This window comes from Nerophis lumbriciformis, linkage group LG08 (assembly GCF_033978685.3).
Source record: "Nerophis lumbriciformis linkage group LG08, RoL_Nlum_v2.1, whole genome shotgun sequence".
Taxonomy (NCBI): Eukaryota; Metazoa; Chordata; class Actinopteri; order Syngnathiformes; family Syngnathidae; genus Nerophis; species Nerophis lumbriciformis.
In genome coordinates this window covers 39,713,081-39,729,098 of record NC_084555.2, presented here as the reverse complement: position 1 = coordinate 39,729,098, position 16,018 = coordinate 39,713,081, and the positions used below count along the sequence as shown (strand labels likewise).

Genomic DNA, 16,018 nt, shown 5'->3' with positions numbered 1-16,018 from the left:
GTATAAAATATGAATTTTCAAAATATCCTTGATCATTAATACTTTACTCTTCTGTGCATCACTACCACTCAGTCATACACACGCAGTTAAAGTTTTAATCATAAAACCTCTATGTCTATTATGGGGCCATTTTACAAGTTCTGCTTGAGTTTCACTTTTGAAATATGTCAGGGAGTTCAATTTAACATAACAAAAGTAACGTTGGTTGTCGATTGGGGGGCTCATCCTGACGCGCATGAAAGAAAGCAGGAGCGGCTGTGTTATTGTGAATAAATCACAACACCAACATGCACCAACTCTTGAGCAATATTCGAAGCGCTGACTGCTCAGACATTTGAGGTAGTAAGTACAATGCTAATGGCAACTGCTAGCCACAGCAGTAGGACGCGGTTTCAGCGAATGATACACGTACACTGACACGCGTAAATATCACATTTTAGCCCGTCGTTATGTTCCCGAATCAGCACGCAAGATGTCAACTGTAAGAGGTGGTTGAAGAAGCGTACCTTAATGAGCTCCAGCTCGTCAAAAGGTTTCTCAGCCTCCGCCATATTCCATTTGCCGTAAAGGAGGGAATGTGAATGTCGTTAAGCTACAGTTCCCTTGTAATAGAACGCATTAGTAATTATTCACAATTTATACTTGACATGAAAATAAACACCAATATTAGATTGTTCTATGAAATACTAACTTACGACAAGTAGGTTTTGAATCGTTTTTGTTTATGTTTTTAGTAAACATAACAAATCCTAGCTCTGAAGCTGTGGAGACCACGCCCCCTGCTGGTAATATCATACCAATGCAAATCGTCGGTTTACTTTTAATATGGAAAATGTTGTAAGTGTTTTAATCATGACATTATTTTTTAATACATTTTTAATGGTTCTTATACAGTGAATATGTACTAAAAGTATCTGGATCGTATGCGGAAATAGAAATGTTTTTTTTAATCATGTAGCGTGTTTGAGCCCAGGCCACTACAGGGCGCTGCTCGGATTGCTTGTGTGGTGAAAAACACACGAGTTGTCACGAGTGAGGTCAGAGTTGAATGTTTGACAGAGAGAGAGAGAGTCCAATATGGATGCCATATTCCACGAGAAAGTAAGTTTAAATGTGCATATTACTCATTTTAACACCTTATAACTACCTACGTGTGTTTGAAAAAGTTTGATCCCTTTGCCAGCGATATGTAGAGTTCGCTCTTCGGTCGATATTTTATAGGTTTGTGTTGGCAGCATTGTTTCCCTGTTTTTTGTTAACTATGCTACAGTCAACTTATCATTCAGTAATTATAAAAAAAACTTTATTTCCAGTTAGGTATAAAGATGTAGAGGGAAGTCGCAAAGTTTTTTCCTGTCAAAAACACAGAAGAACATTGTGCGATCATTGCATAACGATTGTTTATTGTGTAGCAAGAGGGCTCTCTCTGCGCCCAGCACTGCCTCAACAACCTGCTGCAAGGTGAGTACTTCAGCCCTGTGGATCTTTCCTCCATCGCCCATCAGTTGGACGAAGAGGAGAGGATGAGGATGGCAGAGGGAGGAATGGGCAGCGATGAATATAGGACCTTTTTGCAGGTGACTGAATGCTGGTGCATTTATTTACATTCTTAAACTTCTAAACATTCACATAGTGTTCTGTGGTGATGTTTGTAGCAACCTTCTGGAAACATGGATGACAGTGGGTTCTTTTCCATACAAGTGAGGCCCAAGTTGACTACTTTTGTCATGTTCGTGAGTGGAACGCATACATAAATAATCTTTTGTGTGATGTCATCATAGGTTATTAGCAATGCTCTGAGAGTTTGGGGATTGGAGCTACTCCTCTTCAACAGCCGGGAGTACCAGACACTGATGATAAATCCAATGTAAATTGTCTTTATTAAGCTTATTTGTACATCATAATGTGCACTACTAAATGCAATTGACAGTTGTGACTCTTTATGTTTCAGAAATGAAAATGCCTTTATATGCAATTACAAGGAGCATTGGTTTACTATTCGCAAACTTGGACAACAGGTACAATTGACATGTTTTAATAAATAATTGTGATATAGCTTGATTTAGTAAAATACTCTTCATTGCAGTGGTTTAACTTGAATTCACTTTTGACTGGACCAGAGTTGATATCAGATACATATTTAGCCCTTTTCCTTGCACAGTTACAGCAAGAAGGTAATGCTGTTGACACATAAATTAATGATCTTGTAGACAGTGTAGAGCCACTAATAAAAGTTGCATATGTATGTGCAGGTTATTCAATTTTTGTGATCCGTGGAAACCTTCCAGACTGTGAAGCAGAGCAGATTCTTGGGATCATGAGAGTGCAGCAACAGCAGCGGCCAAGGCTCATTGGAGAGGACGAGGCTCAGACAAGTGCAGGGTACCAACATACTGTACAATGAGGACGATCCAGAATCTGTTTCACTTGAAGTTAGTGGGGGTTTTTTACCTCATGTGGCAACTGCAGTAGATCAGCAACACTGGGCCATACAGAGATGGGCTTTGACGTGGAGAGCAATGTCGTGGAGGAAGAGGAGGAGCTGAAGAAAGCTCTAGCGCTGAGCAGACAGGACATAGACGTGGAAGATGAGGAAGCTGATCTCCGCAGGGCCATTCAGCTCAGCATGCAAGGTAACACAATGTTTGTAGTGTACAGTCAATCTTGTTTATGTCGACAACCCGTCTATGTCGACCAACTCATCAAGTCCTAGTGTTCTTATTATTCGATGTCAACATACTTGGTCAACCGCTTTTGTCGACATAAAACATGAGATTCAAAAAGCTTTTTTCTCTGATAAATTAGTCTGTTTATGTCAATATGCTTTGTAGTACAGTGGAACCTTGATTTAAGAACCCTTCAATATGCAAAGTTTTTGATGTACAAACTTTAAGATCAAGCCAAATATGCCTCTGTGTGCGAACCATGTCTCAGTGGACGAATGCTTCATTCAGGAGCCTGCAGGCAAGAAAGCAGGGCAAAACAGTAACCCCCCCTAGAGGGGGGGTTACCCACATATGCGGTCCTCTCCAAGGTTTCTCATAGTCATTCACATCGATGTCCCACTGGGGTGAGTTTTCCTTGCCCTTATGTGGGCTCTGTACCGAGGATGTCGTTGTGGCTTGTGCAGCCCTTTGAGACACTTGTGATTTAGGGCTATATAAATAAACATTGATTGATTGATTGAACATTGTTGGAAAGGTGGAGCATTCCACTTCACTTGCTGCCAGGAGAAGTCAAGTCTCAACACTGCAGCATGTGTGCCTTTGCTTAGTGTTTTCACCTTTTGAAAAGTTTTGTCGCTAACTCAATAAGAGTCTCAAAAAACCAGCGGGGAAAAAGGAGGGACTAGTTGTGGAGTAAAAAAAATATTTTTGCGACGAGTACGGTGGCACTCAAAAGCATGACCACAGCACAGTAAGTAACCACATCAATTTTTATATGTGATGAAGCCAGTCATTTCTTGGAAAAATGCCAGAACAGAATTATATTACAGTGGAGGAGAAGACACTATCTACTGTCACGTTCCAGAGTGTCCCCTCGCTCTTCCAGACGACAAACACACAGACAAATACAGCTCCCCATTTCCCTGCCCCGTTCCTTTTTCCTCCCTCTGTCTGCTCCTTTCTCGTCAGTTCTTTGTCGTTGTTAATGTTTGTGCATTTTACTTTTTTAATGTTTATTATTGTAACAATATGATCGTTAAAGTTCAGGATTTTTGTGATTTTGTTTGTGAGAAGGCATCTTAGTGACTTGTGTGTGTGTGCGCATGTTGACAGAGCATACAGCAGCTTGTTGTTGTTGTTTGACTTTTTTATTATACAGAAAGTTGATCCATCACCCTCTTGTTACAGTATGTATGTTTGATATACAGTACTGTATACCACTTTAAATTGTGTTCAAAGTGTATGAACCTTCACTAAAATATGGTATTTTTTCATGGCTGAAACCTATTATTCATATTTACACTGTTTCTTATGGCGAACTCTGCTTCACTATATAAACTTTTCTATTTACAAGCAATGTTCATGAAGCAATTAAGTACATAAATCGAGGTTTCATTGTATTCATTTCGTCATTATTGCTAAGCAATGTGAAATGACAACAACATATCTACTGTCTAGTTACATAGCATTAAAACGTGCACACAATTTGTTCCTTCATGTTCTGTGCAAATTAAGCTTCAAAATAAAAGCATGGCAGTATTAACCTTGATTCTACCACAAAAACTAACAAAATGCACCCATTTAATTTTTTAAAGATTGTTAGCCAATTAATTTAAAAAAAATCTGCATTTATGAAAGCTTTATTTATTAATATGAAAACAGAAGAATATCAAAAAAAGTGTGTACAAATAGAAAAACTATTTTCCTAATTTCTCTTGCGGAAGTCAAAAATAATGTTTCGGTTATATCGACAACTGCTAATAACATCAGTCAGCCAGTTTGAGGGGCGTCAACATTAATAGGTTTCACTGTAATGTTTTTTTTTTTTTAGATTGTCGTGATAATTTTTATTATTTGTACATTAGGAGCTGTGTTGAGCAACACATCTTCAGATTCTGGAGGAGGACATACGAAGATGGACAATGAGGCTGCAGGGGGACGAAGAGTACAAAATGAGGCGCTCACAGCAGAGGAGCTGAGGAAGAGGAGGCAGGCTTACTTCGACCGGTGGGTTTAACGTATTTTAGTCCCTTTATCAATATACAGACATGTTAGATTAATTAAAGGGGACCTATTATACAAAACTAACATTTCTTACCAATTGGTATTTGTTTTTTTGTATTTAGGATCTGCATAAGTCTCAAAAATTTGAAATCAAACCATGGAGGCATGACAGTGATATTAATAAAACAGTCTTGCCTTCCTTTATATTTCCTCCAAACAAGCAGTTTTTCCAATTAGTGACGTCAGCGGATATCTCCATTCCTGGTAAAGTTTTACCCAAAGAGCTTTGCGTTCATTGCCATCCGACGCTGGGATCATAAGCTCCTTCTTTTTCTCTATCGTATTGTTGTGGGGCAGACTGACTATACATGCACATGCATCCTCCACCGTTGCCATTTCTGATACAAAGTATAGTTCTATCTTATATCTGTCAGGAGACTTCATATATAAGTGTTAAAAACTACAACATGGCTGACGGAGAGAAGATCTAGTTGAAGTAGAGGCAAGTAAATAAGACAGCCCACAAAACAGCGCATCCTGAAGAGATGGTCAGAAAGTGGCTAAAGGACGGTCTGTAAATCAAAATCTATGCAAAATTGTGACCAAAGAACCACCTATACATGTTATGTAGACCACAAGGAAATGCTTTAAATGTTTAATGTTAATGTAGGGACTGTTAAATGTAAATGTTTAAATTTATTTTAATAATAAAAATAAAATAATAAATGTAGAAACAAAAATCTAAATATGACCTCTTCTATAGGGCAACTGCACTTTTTTGAATTTTGCCTATCATGATGAAAGACAAGAACACACTTTTTTTGGGTAGGGGATTCTAAAGATATCAAAAAATACTCGCAAGATGGGCTAACATTGCAGCTAATGAAAAGCACTAATGTTGCCTTCAAAGTCCTCTAAAACTTCAAAACCCTCCATCAATGTTTAATTTACACCCTATAAGAAAGAGGTAACAGACAATTTTATCACAATATGTCCAATATTTACCATATTTTGGTCATTTTAAGCATTGCCGGAACTTCTTTTCTGGTCACATTGACTTCAGTGCTCATAGCAACGTACTTCTTTCTTCTGTTTGTTTTCTAATCATGGCAGACTTTGTAATAGACAACAAAGACAACTATTTTTGGACAAGTGAGGATTCACAACCATATCTTTTTAAACCTGCATATATGGAGAATTACTGGTTATAGAAGCTTAGCGAGCACGATGAGAGGGTGAAAGTTGGAGCAGACAGAAGCCGAGAGAGTCAGGATCGGCATGACTTAGTATTGTAAATGTGGAGCTTGGAGCCAAGCTATGCCGACAGAAATGGAGTGCTTCTGCTGCACTAAGTGGCAGACAATGTTATCGATGGAAAGGCTTTTTGTATCTGGCGAGGAGGACAGTGTTCAGAGAAACTGCATCACAAGGAAAGACAAACTGTTTGCGCTAACAAACCCTGTAGTGGTAGAAACGTTTTTCCACCATCCCAAAATTGCTGCACCAACAAGGAAGTCCCTATAATTTTGATCATTAAACTGTACAAGCAGCACATCATGCTTGTTAGTACAACTACATATATTGTCAAGCTAGCTATGTACAAACAAAACATGAAATAATACTTTACAGATACTGTAATATAATTGTTCAGTTTTTTCAGTCCGTACAGATTGTTGTCCTATCGCATTGTGTTGTCATTACAAATGCAAAACAATTCAGCTGCTGACGCAGAAGCTAGCTTTCCTCTTGCTAATGCCGTTGTATGCTGTCGCAAGGCAATGTGTTACTACGCTAGAAAAATAGTTCTTCTGTGTTAGCTCTTACAATAACAATGTCGTTACAGCTTGGTTATTATCCATGTTACAGAACATAAATAATGTATTGTTGCCGGGTATTGGATGCACTTTTAGAGTGGTTTAGAGGCAGAATGAATTGCTCCCATAAGCAGCATTGCTAGCCACCTAGAATAAATCGATTATTACAAATTAGAATGCAAAAAAGAATATATGTGTTCTTGTCTCTACTCGTATGGATTGTGATCCTTTTATGCAAAATCCAACTTTTTTTGCCTGTTTGCACCTCTTTTTGTGTATTTGGGATCCCCTTAAGAGCCAAAAATATGAATTTCAAAGCGGCGTTGAGGGGATATTTACAAAACAATGTTATCTTTTTGCAAACAAGCCGTTTTATATTTTCCTCGAATCGTTACATTTACCAGCATGTGACATCAGCGACAATCTCCATAAATGGAAGAGGTGTACGTGTCTGCGAATGTAGTCCAAAGTTGTTACTAAGTTCCTTCATTTCTCTACCCTCTTGTTGTGGGGTAGACTGGCTCGTACATGAACATGCATGCAAAAATCCTGCGCTGTTGCCATTTCTAATACAAAGTAACATATACCGTATTTTTCGGATTATAAATCGCTTCGGAGTACAAATCGCACTGGCCGAAAATGCATAATAATGAAGGAACAAAACATATATAAGCCGCACTAGAGTATAAGTCGCATTTTTGGGGGAAATTTATTTGATAAAACCCAACACCAAGAATAGACATTTGAAAGGCAATTTAAAATAAATAAAGAATAGTGAACAACATGCTGAGTAAGTGTACGACTGTACGTTATATGAGGCATAAATAACCAACTGAGAACGTGCCTGGTATGTTAACGTAACATATTATGGTAAGAGTCATTCAAATAACTATAACATATAGAACGTGCTATGCGTTTACCAAACAATCTGTCACTCCAATCGCTAAATCCCATGAAATCTTCTTCCTCGGTGTTGCTTCTAAACAACTCTGCCAACTCCAAATGTAGACAATGCGCCGCTTCCTCTTCTATCGGTACGTCGCTTACATCAGAGTCATCGTCAGTTGCAGTTCCAATTATTCTGATATACGCCTAGTCTCTTACGTGAATGAGATAATTATTTGATATTTTACGGTAATGTGTTAATCATTTCACACATAAATCGCTCCAGAGTATAAATCGCACCCCCGGCCAAACTATGACAAAAACTGCGACTTATAATGCGAAAAATACGGTAGTTCTACATATAGTTGTAACTTATATCTGTCAATAGATGCGATATGGAAGCGCAAAACTATAACATGGCTGACGGGGAGAAGACACCGTCAAATTGGAGGCATGTAAATATGACCGCCCACAATGGCGCATTCCTGAAGAGATGGTCAGAAAGCGGCCTGAAGATGGTCTGTAAAACATATCCATCCATTCATCTTCTTCCGCTTATCTGAGGTCGGGTCGCGGGGGCAGCAGCCTAAGCAGAAAAGCCCAGATTTCCCTCTCCCCAGCCACTTCGTCCAGCTCTTCCCGGGGGATCCTTAGACGTTCCCAGGCCAACTGGGAGACATGGTTCCCCCAACATTTCCTGGGTCTTCCCCGTAGTCTCCTACTGGTAGGACGTGCCCTAAACACCTCCCCCAAACCACCTCATCTGGCCCCTCTCGCTGTGGAGGAGTAGCGGCTTTACACTGCACTTGTCCCGATAGACATGAGCTTTTTATAGAAACTGTAAGAGAGAGCCCCGCCATCAGCCTCTTGTATTCATGACCATGTCCTTTCGGTCATAACCCAAAGCTCATGACCATAGGTGAAGATAGAGATGTAGATCGACCATAGATCAGAGCTTTGCCTTCGAGCTCAGCTTCTTCTTCACCAAGACCGATCGATACAGGGTCCTCATCACTGTAGACGCTGCATATTTGGCTGTTACACATTTTTAACATGTTAAATACAAAACAAATACATTTTAAATACAATAAAAACGTTCTTCTGCCACTTCTTTTTAAGTATTTTTGGTGGCCTACCCTGTTTGCACACTACTGTATATCCAAACTGTGCACTTTTGTCAGGGGTCTGTTGCAATAACTATTCAAATACAAGTAAATGAAAAACAACAGCATTGGCTTCGACACTGTCTGGTTCCTACCTCTATGATAGGTGTTTGGTCTCTGCTTTACTGGGTAACATTTGAGGTTTATTTGGTCATGACCAACGTTCCCTCTAAGGTGCGCGCCTGTGCAATTGTGCACTGCTCAAGCGTCCTCTGCGCACGTCAAATCTATGCCACGCACAAAATCAAATAAAAAAATAAGCGCATAACAATTTTCGACACACCGACACGACAGAGAAAACAGTTTTCGTCATCATTGTTCTAATATTGTAACGTCTGTCGAGACGCTTTGAGGACATGAATTCCATCGATCACTTTACTGAGCAAAACTCTTTATTGTCGGCCATAAACACATCACCAAAACATTAGTAAAAAAAATTATATCTAGCAAAACTGGTCATTTTCTGCAGTACAAACCAGACCAAAAGCAACCTTGTTATATCAACAGCAGCCGTTTGCTCTTTCTCACTTGCGGCAACACATGCACATATGGCACTTAGCCAGTGATGCGTTTACAGCTACACAAAAAGACGGACAACTCCAACACCACACATAAAGTGTCATTCCAGGTTGTTACACTATGATTTACCAATCAAATGTGTGCTTATTCTAGTGTCATTTATTAGGAATCTTAATTTATAAATATTAATCATGAAATGCTGTTAGTATATTAAATAAATACTAATAAAAATATATTTTTTACAAACAGGAAGTTGCAGGAATGTACACATGATCCCCTGCTTACATCTCATTGTGCAACATGTGAATGTTTTAATGGGAACTAAATGCAATGTCTGAAAGGGGTACAAACTATTTCCAAAGCAGGACCTCCACCCAGACAAACAATACAAGTACACAGTTCATGAAAAACAATATTTTTTGTTATTGTCATTGTAAGTGGGCCTAAACACTTATATTAGAAAATAATCTCATGGAAATGACTGCTGTCATTTGATTATAATAATAAGAGAATGTTGTCTGTCTATCTGTGTTGGCCCTGCGATGAGGTGGTGACTTGTCCAGGGTGTACCCCGCCTTCTGCCCGAATGCAGCTGAGATAGGCTCCAGCACCCCCCGTGACCCCGAAAGGGACAAGCGGTAGAAAATGGATGGATGGATGGAGATTTAACTTGTTATTTAGCCAGGTTTGGGACAGGTGTGCTGCTGGTGTAGCCACAGTGTGCACGTCTGATGTTGCTCACATGGGCTCCACTGAATGCTCAGGGAGTTTTTGCGTTTGCTCACACACATGAAAAATTAGAGGGAACATTGGTCATGACGATAGACAGCATCGGAAAAACAACTCTACTTTAATGACAGGCTAGGGCAGTGCTTCTCAAATATCTGTTACGCCCTCCAGGAAGAAGAAAATATTTTGCGCCCCTCCCAGTCTCCATTGTGACATTAAATAGGATAGTATGTCTATAAAATTGTTGTAAGTACACCTCTACATAACATTGTAAGCTTATTAACATTAAAGGAACCAACACACTGGTCTTTGCTCGTCTCCCACTGTGGTTACAATGAAGCCAAGTGCTTCATGCTCTTCATCATATTCTGGTATGGCAAAAAGATAACATGTTCCAGGAAGGAAGAGAATTCGGATTAGGGCTAAAAATTTGATCCTTTTGTATACATGCCTCGTTGTGGCTTTAAACGGAGAAGTTGGTCAACTTTGACATTCAACTTAAACCCGGAAATTGCGAGAAAGACACTTGTTTGCGACCAATTTTTTTATTTTTTATTTTTTTTCCTGTGTGCGGAATACGAGTTATTCTTCATCTAAACGGGAAGATACAAACATCCCATCAGTCGGCATCCCAGTGAGAGCAGTCAAATTTTGTACAGTAAGTGATTGTTTTATTATGTTGGTAGTTTGTATTTCTTGTTCAGCACTTAGCAATACTGCTACTGCTGGATCTGTTTCTAAAACTTGTAAATCATCTTCCTTATATTAGGCTAAAAAAGATAAGGTTCTGGATCCTCATTTGTCCCGAAGTAGTCTTTGTTGGCTCTCATGAAGTCTGTCATGATTCGTAATCATTGTTGAAGAAAATAGTGAACATTGTACAGTGAACTCAGAAAGTATTCCCAGCGCTTCACTGCCCAAAGATAGGTGTGCCAAGCTTGTGGCATTTTATTCCACAAGACTTTAGGCTGTGATTTCTTCCAAAGGTCCATCAATAATATATTGAACAACAGCTGTGAATAGTAATGTACATGTGATTTTTTTTTAGTTTTTTAGTTTTAATAAATTTGCAAAATAAAAATTTAAAATATAACTTTTCATATTGTATTGTTTGTAGAATTTTGTGGGGAAAAATTGCATGTATTCCATTTTGGAATGTGGCTGTAACATAAAATGTGTGGAAAAAGTGAAGCACTGAGAATACTTACCTGATGCACTGTATACTTAGAATTACCAAAATATCTAAATATTTTATATTAATATTAATGGTCCTGAGTAGTCTTGGGTTCAATCCCGGGCTCGGGATCTTTCTGTGTGGAGTTTGCATGTTCTCCCCGTGACTGCGTGGGTTCCCTCCGGGTACTCCGGCTTCCTCCCACTTCCAAAAGACATGCACCTGGGGATAAGTTGATTGGCAACACTAAATTGGCCCTAGTGTGTGGATGTGAGTGTGAATGTGTCTATCTGTGTTGGCCCTGCGATGAGGTGGCGACTTGTCCAGGGTGAGATAGGCTCCAGCGCCCCCCGCGACCCCAAAGGGAATAAGCGGTAGAAAATGGATGGATGGATGTTCATGTTACTACATTGCATATATACTTACAGCATATATATACAATTTTGATGGAGGTTGTTTAGAGCGTTCTATAGGTGGAAAGAATCAAATCCCAATACTTCCATTGTTGACTGACTCTTGCTACTGTTAAAAAAAGAAAGACAAGTGTTCTTGTCTTGCATAAGGTTTGTAAATGATACACAAAATTCCAAAAAAGTGCAGTTCCTCTTTTAAATGTACTTTCTTATTCAAATTCATGACTCATTTATCTTCTGTTGTTTGGATACGTTACATTAGGTTTGGATACTTAACATTAGGTTTCGGTGATACTACAAATGTGTGTATCAATTTCAAGTACTTACAGGGGCAGCAATAATCATACCAATGCTGATACAGATACTTTTTGATCACAATTATAATCAAAACAAAAACACAGGACGGCACTAAAACAGTATCAATTAAATATTTAAATTATTTCATACTTGCCAACCCTCCCGGATTTTCCGGGAGACTCCCGAAATTCAGCGCCTCCCCCGAAAATCTCCCGGGACAAATTTTCTCCCGAAAATCTCCCGAAATTCAGGCGGACCTAAGTGACGTGTCGACAGCCTGTTTTCACGTCCGCTTTCCCACAATATAAACAGTGTGCCTGCCCAATCACGTTATAACTGTAGAATGATCGAGGGCGAGTTCTTGGTTTCTTATGTGGGTTTATTGTTAGGCAGTTTCATTAACGTCCTCCCAGCGCGGCAACAACACACAACTACAGCAGTCATGTTTTCGTCTACCGTAAAGCAGTTCGTCTGCCGTAAACAGCAATGTTGTGACACTCTTAAACAGGACAATACTGCCATCTACTGTACATGCATATGTGACATTAACATCTACGGCTTTTAGAGAGTGCAGTGCACAACTGCGCACACATCAAGGAGACGAAGCAGAATGCATCATCAGAGAGGGTGTTCAGCATGGTTAGAAAAATAGTGACAGAGAATAGAACAAGGATGGACAATTCAACCCTTAACTCAACAATGAGTAGATGAGTGTTATGTGTATATATATATATATATATATATATATATATATATATATATATATATAGCTAGAATTCACTGAAAGTCAAGCATTTCTTATACATATATATATATATATATATATATATATATATGAAATACTTGACTTGGTGAATTCTAGCTGTAAATATACTCCTCCCCACTTAACCACGCCCCCCCCCACCCCCGCCCCCACCTCCCGAAATCGGAGGTCTCAAGGTTGGCAAGTATGAATTATTTTCTTATTCCCTTTCATTAAATACAATATTTCGAGCAAAATAAAAACAAAACTGCAAAATAACTAAACCTAAGCAAAAACTGCTGGTGGGGGGATGTTGGCCACAATCGAGGACGCTACATTACATTGAGGATGCGGTCGTTTTTGCTTGTCGCAGTCAAATTTGCGTAACACAACTAGAATGTGTCATCAACATGCATTAACGATAGTATTAAAAGCTGTATTTGTCTTTAAAGTGCTTGAGTTGAACGTGTGTGTGTGTATATATATTTATACTGTGTATATATATAAACTCAGATTTTGAAACATTTTAACTGTTTAGGCAACAGATCCAACTTCCATCGAACATTCCTCAACATGCTAACACTGCATCTATAGGTAAATGATGATGTTATAACACAATGCAGATCAGTAACAAACAGGTGAAGGTGTTAATTCAGTCCTTTGCTGGTCTTTCCACAGAGAACCCTCGCACTGAAGTGGACCAACAACAAAAGCCCAGCCTGTAAAACTGGCGAAGCTTATTATTATGACAAGCTGCTTGGAACTGCGGCCCCCTACCACTAATCTAGTGATGACTTTGCTCCTTCCTCTAAACTGTTTTGCCCCTTTTGCGAACACGTGGACTCTCAGGAGGCTTTTCCCCGTTTGGTTCGCTGATGGGTGTTAGAGAACAACAACAGAGAATAAGGCAGCAAGCGGCCATCGGGGCTGCAAAGAAGCTGAACTTTTGATGAAGTGGAACAAATTTGCCTTTTTTTTAAAAACCATGGCGCCTTCTGTTTCTGCAGTATACTGTTATGTTTTCTGTTTATTCCCCTGCGAGGGATAAAAAAAAAGGAACCATTACGTACAAATGGGTGTGTTTGTTGTGGGAGGGGAAACCATAGAGCTTGTCCACTGTTAAAAATTTGCTTCTACTTTTGTACCATGACACCAGTGTTTTGAAGTAGTTTTTGGTGGTAAACAAACATCTAAAAGGCACGTCAGTATTTTTACTTTCTTATTCAATATCATGAGTCAGTTTGCTTTAAAGTGACATTGTACAACATATTTCTGTTGTTGTGGCTTGCTTACTGAATGAGTGACATTAATGAAGTACTCCTCGTTTGAGTACCCATTTTATAGTCAAGTGTATCATGGATAGACACGAGACAACCCTAACTAGAGCAACTTTTTCATTTTTTCAACTTCTTGCCTAAAATATGTTGACATATACATTAATAGGGAGCAACTTTTTCAATCCACATGTGATAAATGAATCCATTATTCCAGCAGGATTTCTCACATTCTCTTTGTTAGTATGTATGATAGAATTAAATGTCCTTCATCTGTCAGTCACTGACATAAACAACGAACAGTTAAGTATTATAAAGTTAACTGTGTCGTAGATTTTGAAATGCAACATTAAAACATTTATGTTAATCAGTAGGACATTAGGTTTTTATGGAACCAATTTGTTAACGTTTCCATTTTCAACTTCAAGTCATTCTGTCGTGTTTTGCTTGATTTGAAATGCAAATGCTGTTTTTTCCACATTACCAGTTTCACTTAATACATTCTTGTGCTTTTTTGTTTCAGAATGCTCACATTCTTTTGCAAATATGTTGGTGTCGTTTCAGAATAAAGCAACATTCATTAATTATTTAAGAGTGTATTTTACTCTTGTTTTGCACTTGAACATTGTGATAATATTAAAGTATATATTGTACCAGTCAAAAGTTTGGACACACTTTCTCATTCAATAGCATGAACAAGTGTTTTCGAACTTGCAGAGCATTTTGAAAATTTTCACAGTACTTCACATTTTTCACATTTTGTTATGTTTCAGCCTTATTCCAAAATAGAATGCTGGTAAATTCATTTCTGTCTTCAAAATTCCACAGAAAATAGCCCATAATCACAATGTGAAAAGGTTGTTTTTTGTTAATAATTGAAAATGTATTACAAATATAAATAAAAAACTAAAAACAATCACATCTCCTCTCTGAGCTGCCACCTTACCGTGGTAGAGGAGTTTGCGTGTCCCAATGTTCCTAGGAGCTATGTTGTCCGGGGTCTTTATCTCCCAAGACAAACTGGTCCTAGGTGAGGGATCAGACAAAGAGCAGCTCGAAGACCTCCATGAAGAATAAAAATAAAGGACCCAGATTTCCCTCGCCCGGACGCGGGTCACCGGGGCCCCCCTCTGGAGCCAGGCCCGGCCGGGCACAGCCCGAAGAGGCAACGTGGGTCCACCCTCCCATGGGCTCACCACCCATAGCAGGGGCCATATAGGTCGGGTGCAGTGTGAGCTGGGCGGAAGCCGAAGGCAGGGCACTTGGCGGTCCGATCCTCGGCTACAGAAGCTAGCTCTTGGGACGTGGAACGTCACCTCGCTGGGGGGAAGGAGCCTGAGCTAGTGCGCCAGGTCGAGAAGTTCCGGCTAGATATAGTCGGACTCACTTCGACGCACAGCAAGGGCTCTGGAACCAGTTCTCTCGAGAGGGGCTGGACTCTCTTCCACTCTGGCGTTGCAGGCAATGAGAGGCGACGGGCTGGGGTGGCAATTCTTGTTGCCCACCGGCTCAGAGCCTGCACGTTGGAGTTCAACCCGGTGGACGAGAGGGTAGCTTCCCTCCGCCTTCGAGTGGGGGCACGGGTCCTGACTGTGGTTTGCGCTTACGCGCCAAACGTCAGCTCAGAGTACCCACCCTTTTTGGATTACTCGAGGGAGTACTTGAGAGTGCTCCCCCTGGTGATTCCCTCGTTCTACTGGGGGACTTCAATGCTCATGTTGGCAGCAACAGTGAAACCTGGAGAGGCGTGATTGGAAAGAATGGCCGCCCGGATCTGAACCCGAGTGGTGTTTTGTTATTGGACTTTTGTGCCCGTCACAGATTGTCCATAATGAAAACCATGTTAAAACATAAGGGTGTCCATATGTGCACTTGGCACCAGGACACCCTAGGCCGCAGTTCCATGATCGACTTTGTAGTTGTGTCATCGGATTTGCGGCCTCATGTTTTGGACACTCGGATGAAGAGAGGGGCGGAGCTTTCAACCGATCACCACCTGGTGGTGAGTTGGCTGCGATGGTGGGGGAGGATGCCGGACAGACCTGGCAGGCCCAAACGCATTGTGAGGGTTTGCTGGGAACGTCTGGCAGAGTCTCCTGTCAGAGAGAGTTGCAATTCCCACCTCCGGAAGAACTTTGAACATGTCACGAGGGAGGTGCTGGACATTGAGTCCGAGTGGACCATGTTCCGCGCCTCTATTGTCGAGGCAGCTGATTGGAGCTGTGGCCGCAAGGTAGTTGGTGCCTGTCATGGCGGAAATCCTAGAACCCGTTGGTGGACACCGGCGGTGAGGGATGCCGTCAAGCTGAAGAAGGAGTCCTATCGGGTTCTTTTGGCT

General features: G+C 40.3%; 2 protein-coding genes across 2 annotated transcripts in view; one reads left to right on the top strand and one right to left on the bottom strand.

Moving 5' to 3' along the window:
* Positions 1–683, bottom strand: part of ubr1 (ubiquitin protein ligase E3 component n-recognin 1) — a 68,589-nt gene extending 67,906 nt beyond the window's left edge. Inside the window, exon 1 of the mRNA XM_061968923.2 lies at positions 507–683. Coding sequence (XP_061824907.1) covers positions 507–551 — 45 coding nt within the window. The 5' untranslated portion in view covers positions 552–683. The remainder of the gene's footprint in view (positions 1–506) is intronic.
* Positions 684–940: 257 nt separating this feature from the next.
* Positions 941–14,394, top strand: atxn3 (ataxin 3). Its single transcript, XM_061968924.2, has 11 exons — positions 941–1,101; positions 1,413–1,577; positions 1,656–1,700; positions 1,782–1,867; positions 1,952–2,018; positions 2,087–2,174; positions 2,253–2,382; positions 2,470–2,633; positions 4,532–4,673; positions 12,945–13,000; positions 13,085–14,394. Exons 1-11 carry the CDS (start codon positions 1,078–1,080, stop codon positions 13,129–13,131), a joined length of 1,014 nt encoding a protein of 337 aa, XP_061824908.1. The 5' UTR covers positions 941–1,077; the 3' UTR covers positions 13,132–14,394.
* The last annotated feature ends 1,624 nt before the right edge of the window (positions 14,395–16,018 follow it).

Coding starts and splice junctions, on each gene's coding strand:
- atxn3 (XM_061968924.2), top strand. CDS start 1,078: ATGGATGCCATATTCCACGAGAAA. Junction 1,578..1,655: donor AATATAGGACCTTTTTGCAG/GTGACTGAATGC, acceptor TGATGTTTGTAG/CAACCTTCTGGAAACATGGA. Junction 4,674..12,944: donor AGGCAGGCTTACTTCGACCG/GTGGGTTTAACG, acceptor TTAACTGTTTAG/GCAACAGATCCAACTTCCAT.